At 46.5% G+C, this 5867-nt stretch overlaps 1 protein-coding gene across 1 annotated transcript; it reads left to right on the forward strand.

Moving 5' to 3' along the window:
• Nucleotides 1–2116: 2116 nt before the first annotated feature.
• Nucleotides 2117–5416, forward strand: ajm1 (apical junction component 1 homolog; the record flags this gene model as incomplete). The annotated part of the gene is made up of 1 exon (XM_084159988.1): nt 2117–5416. One exon carries the CDS (start codon nt 2117–2119, stop codon nt 5414–5416), a length of 3300 nt encoding a protein of 1099 aa, XP_084016114.1.
• Between the last annotated feature and the right edge of the window lie 451 nt (nt 5417–5867).

The raw sequence follows: 5867 nt of genomic DNA on the forward strand, positions 1-5867 counted from the left end.
TACGTTTTTCTTTGCAGAGGCTGAGTGCGGTGTGCCCACCCGGTGGTCACGTGATCTTGAGGGATCATGAGAAGCCGCCAAGTGAGACACACCATGGATAAACACAATCCTCTGGGGAATGTGTGTGATGCTTTATGGTCTTCATTTACATATCCCTGAGATCCGACCAGAAACACAACACAATGCAAGCTTCTTGTTCCTCACACTTGAGCATCTTTTTAATGAATGCCTAATACAGTTAACCCTTAAAGACTAGAAGGTGGGGTGGGGGGGGGGGGCTTGGCTTAAGACTCCCTCTCTAGACAAGAGGACAGCGAATTGACCCAATTTTCTTATTCATCTCATGTGTCACAGTAACACAGTTGCAGCTTGTGGTTTGGCTGAATGCATTAAAAGGAGGTACATGACAAGTACTGTATATGACAATTATTGTCTTATTTTACATTTAGCCATCAGCTTTTCCCATAAGTCTTCACCTTACAGCAAGCATTCATGTTTTTAACCATAGGCATGTATAATTATTTCTGATGTGCGGGCGAGGCATTTGAGGTATATCTAGATGGTGTCTCTCAAGCAACTTGTACATTATACCACAACAATCGTGTGCCCTTTAGGTTGAATAATGCACCTTGGTTTGTAAGTAGCAGCGGTGACAGTTTCTGGTTCTCTTACTTGGGGCCCCATAGGAGTTACAGAGCTGGCGTTGTCGTGGTGTTGGAGTTACAGAGCTGGCGTTGTCGTGGTGTTGCTACATTGCAGGTGCCCATATGAACGTGCAGCGTATGTTTCACTGCATATCTGTCTAGTCTGAGGAAATCTATTTAGCATCAAGCTGTGGGAGCACCTGCATCTACACATGACCTAATATGACTAGACTCCCATTGACTGGGAGAAAAGGTTATCTGTAGGTCAAATCCTTACAACATGCTATACTTCCAAGTATTACATTTAATCATAAATCCATCATCTTTGTCTGTTGTCAGATAAAGGAGGTATGTTAGCGAGCTTAGTACTATTTCAGGTGTTTATAAATTGATGGTGTACTTGCAGTTTGGTGTACTCTTGATGTCACGGTTGTTGTCGGGAGTAAATGAGATTGTTGTTCTGTCTCTGGCAGTGTTGGCAGCTTGGTCCCTTGACATTTAGCTAAGACAAGATGAAGTGAAAAGCCTCAAGAGAAACTATTTTGAGCCTTGAATCCATTTCTTGCTGTTCTGCTGTCAACTGTGATAAGAACAAGACGTTGGGAACAGTGTTTTAATGAAGCTGTGCAAATGGAACGTTTAGTAAGACAAGTTGCATCTTTTGTAATGGGGTATTTACGGGTTAGGAATGTACAGCAGTTTATATTAATCTGGGGATCCGATAAAGGTTTATAAAACAATCTACATTTATACACAATATATTCATACTTTATGATAATGGAAAAAACAGTTGCAGATGTAACACATTGATTCCATTCATGTTTCATCCACACAGCTTTGATATTATTAATGCCGTGGTCAGTACAGGCCTGTTATGAATCAAGCCTACTATGCAATACTCAAACAGCAACATTAAGATTCAAATTATTTATTTAGTGTGAAGCTTGTGTGTGTGAATAATTTACGCTGGGTTATTTAGTGTGAAGTTTGTGTGTGTGAGCGTAAACAAAGCCCAGTTAGATAGACAGTCTTGACTGCTTGCTAGAGCTGGTTCCGCTCAGTCTATCTATGGGGATCAGGATTAAGATAGCTCTCAGTGTGCTTCTCCTGTGCACCATGGGCAAAGTGTGTTGAGTAATGTTTTATTTTAACCTTAGGGCTAGACGCAGTGTGAACAGCAAATGCACGTTGATCTAGGATCTCATTGATTTACCAGTAGAGATTTTCAATCTGTGGTAATTCCAGTTCTTTGTCTATGTGAGTGTTTCATGGTCCCACGTTTTACGTCAAGCTCTTCACCCTCTACAATGTCAATCATCCTTTATGAATTTGTATATTCAATATATGTTATGCATATTACATTGCTCACATGAACATGAATTTTGCTTACATATGCTACTTTCTTTTTACCTCTGCAGGGAACGTCAACCTTAAATCAACTTGATGGAGAAAACTAGAAGAGTCCCTTTAAGATGACACGCACAGACCCGCCTGACATACTGGTATCGACTGTGTATAAAGATAAAGAAGTGTTCCCCATTTCTTCGCACTCCAAGTCCTCCCAACCCCCCGAACAATGTGATTCCCCAAACCGAAGCACACTGGAGAACAATCAGGATAACAAGAGGCACTGCCGTACCTTTGACTACAAGTCACTAGAGCACCCCAAACACCACACATTCTCAATGGAGCACCCTTACAGGAGGGCTGACAGGCATGCAGCCAATCCAGACGTGGCCTGGAATGCCTTGGGCCGCCAGCAGGGATACCGCTTTTCTGCACCGGACATTTTCAATCACAGACTGACCCCTCAGCCAATGGTCTCAGACATGGCTAGTGAGGTGGTTGTTCCAGTGCAAAGGAAAAGGACCAGGTCAAAAAGTGCCCCCAGAGTCCAAACCAACCTAACCCCTGTGTCCTTTGAGGAGTCCCCTTCCATGGGGAGGAGGGGTAGGGAGGCCCGGAGGGAACCTAGGGACCCTAACTGGAGACCAGAGGTGTCACCACGTAGGGAGTGCTCCTATGCAGCAACCAGGGCACTCATGCACGAGGTGCATCCCATCAAGCTCCAGCCGCAGAGGAGTGATGTCAGCCGATATTCACCCCTTTATGTTGCTGACCATGTAGAAGAGGGAGGGCCGGACAAGCCGGCCACCAGCCCTCACGTCAGGTGTCGGGTGGACATTAAACCAGATGCGGCTGTCTTGCAAAATGCTGGACGCAAGCCTGCTACACCCAGAGTTGACATACCTTGGCAGAGGTACCCTAGTGGAGGAAGCAGGAGCCTGACAGTACCTCGCCATTTCACCTTCTCAAGGACCTCAACTCCCACTGACTCTTTCGGTGGTGAGTACAGGCAGGCATACCAGTATTCCCGCAGCATGCCAAATAGTTACATTCAGCCCATGGAGATGCCTCTGCAAAGAATGCCTTCCCCAGGTGATTACTATGGTAGGGAACGCAGGGCTCATTCCAGCCCCAATGTGCCAACCAAATTATTTTATGCAGACGACCCTGGGAGGTATGTGGCCACAGCCCCTCCCCAACCAAGGACTTACTATCAGGATGATCGCTATAGTATGCCAAGCCAAAACCTTACTCCCAAAATGCAGTATGTACAGGATCCAAGGACCCACGTGGTGCATACTGTACCAGCCCAATCCTATTACACAGAGGTAGAGCCTTACCCATACCCAGTTCAAGCTGCATATCCGAAAGCCTATGCAGCAAGTGAACCAGGGCCATATATCATTCAGACCCCGCCGGCAAGAACATTCTATGGGGATGATCTAAGGACTTATCAAATTCAGTCCGTTCCTCCACGGATATATTACGCAAATGAGATGTATACACCTTCACAGGAGCATCACATTCCAGCAAGGGCATATTATACAGAGGGGCGTCGACATGCGCGAGTCGTCCAGCCTCAACCAGATGACTGGTATGGCTCTGAGGTGTCTGGTTATTCCACCCATCACCCTGCCTCGTATGGCTCTCAGGTCACCCCGACCAGAGCTGTTAGGCAAGAGCCGGCACTAACACCATGGTATGCAAACCCATGCATTGAGCCGCCACGAATCGGCACCGATTCCAAACCTTACTCGAGGTCTTGGGATAACATCCTCAATTCCCGTGTGGAGAGGGAGCAGCCTATTCCAGTTCAGCGGGGTCGGAGTTATGAGAATCTTATTGCCCAAGCAAAGCGCACTGCGTCCGAAGATGACAGACCACAGCCAGTAGTTGTCAACCTTTCCAGTTCACCGAGACGTTATGCAGCCTTGTCTTTGTCTGATAACTCTCTAATTGACAAAAGCCCAACATCAGAGTCAGGGAAGACCACCTCCAGTAAGCTCTGGTTCGTCGCCCCTGAGATCACCATCACTGATAATGACATTCGACCAGGCAACCTTAACAAGTTCGAGGCACGAAGAGCCAGCTGGGATGTGCTGCACTCTAAAAGTGCTGTGGTTCCAGAAGCTTCTCAGCCAGACACTATGTCCTGCTCTGTGGACTCTACCAAAGAAAAGACGCACAACAGCGCCTCTCTACAGCAAAGCCTGGAGCAACTTGATGAGCTTCTAGCTGATCTTGTTACTGACTACAAGCCCCCTGCCAGTAGGAGGCCAAGTGAGGACTTGCTGGACCAACTCAAGAAGCTGATCGATGAAGAAGAAGCAGCATCTCTGTCCAGAAAGGGTTCAAAGGCAGGGTCAGAGGAACCACCCCTGGACAAGCAACCCACCTCTATAAGAATGAACCCTGACGCCCTTCGAGATATGGATTGCAGCAGTGATGCCCTGAGGAGTACAGACGAGTGCTCCCCAGACCAGAGCCCAGACGAGGACGACAGCATGATGTGCTCAAACAACAAATGCCGACGGACAGAGACCCTATTCAACGCTTGCCTCTACTTCAAATCCTGCCACAGCTGCTACACTTACTACTGCTCCCGCAACTGCCGCAGGGAGGACTGGGACATTCACAAAGAGAGCTGCCTGTATGGCCGAATCGGCAGCGTGTGCCGCCATATCATCAAGCACTGCCGGGAGACTGTCGAGGTCCACAAAGCCTTCTCGCGCATTGCCAAAGTTGGCTTCCTTTCCCGGGGAAGGGGAGTGCTCTTCCTGGGATTCCCAAACCCAGGGTTGTCCGGTAACTTCCTACAGTACGGCCTGGAGAGCCTCCAGATGTCCCCGACTTACCTGTCTCTACGGGAGCTGGACGGCTTCAAGGACAACCTGGGGGAGTATTGCAAGGAGCTCCAGGAGGCAGGCAAGGACTATGACCCAAACGAATGTTTCCTTTTGAATGTATCCATTGCCGTCGGCGAACAAATGCCCGATGGACCTTCACCAAGGAATCAAGCCCCAACTGTCAGGAAATATGCCAAGGTGGCGCTCGCCTCCTACAGCCCGGAGAAGAGTAAGGTTCACAAGAAAGAGAGGGATATGGAGACGTTGATCCTCACGCCACCCCCTGGAATGGCTGACATCGACAAAGAGGGAGAGGAGGGCAGGAAGGCCAGGGAGATCTGCTTCATCAACATCCAGCGCGAGCTGCGAATTCGAGGGGTTTTTCTACGCCACGAATATCCAAAGGTATACCAGCAGCTCTGCGAGTTTGTGGAAAGTAACAGGAGGTTCACCCCCACAACCATCTACCCCATTGACAAGAGGACTGGTAAGCAGTTCATGTGCATGATCATGGCTGCTTCTGAGCCTAGAACACTGGACTGGGTAGGCACCCCCCATCTCCTCGATGACATTATTTAAGTGCACCTTTGGTTGTACATATATATGTATAGAAATACATATATATTGTTATACATATCTATATATCAAGCCTATTTATTATAAATGTTTGTAGATATGTATTTTACTATTGAAAAGAGATATATTCATGTCTGTGTGGTCAGTATTATTCATTATTTGAATATTGCCTGTCAGATGCGGATATGAGTACAATAGGCTACATTATTGATTTATTTTCATCTTTGAACTTAATTCAGCATTTAAATGGATTCACAACATTATTCATTTATTGATGCCAGGTCATTTTCTATAACATTATTCTGCATTATTCTTGTCGGGGTAGGATATTTGGTAGTAAAACTTTTTTTGTATTAATTCATTCAAACATTTCTGAAAGCATTATTTGAGGCTAAGTAAAAAGTGATTAAGTAAAAAGTGACTATTTTTCATATCTGATTGAAGTGGCATAATA

This window comes from Coregonus lavaretus (genome assembly GCF_964263955.1).
Source record: "Coregonus lavaretus genome assembly, chromosome: 4".
NCBI classification, from domain to species: Eukaryota; Metazoa; Chordata; class Actinopteri; order Salmoniformes; family Salmonidae; genus Coregonus; species Coregonus lavaretus.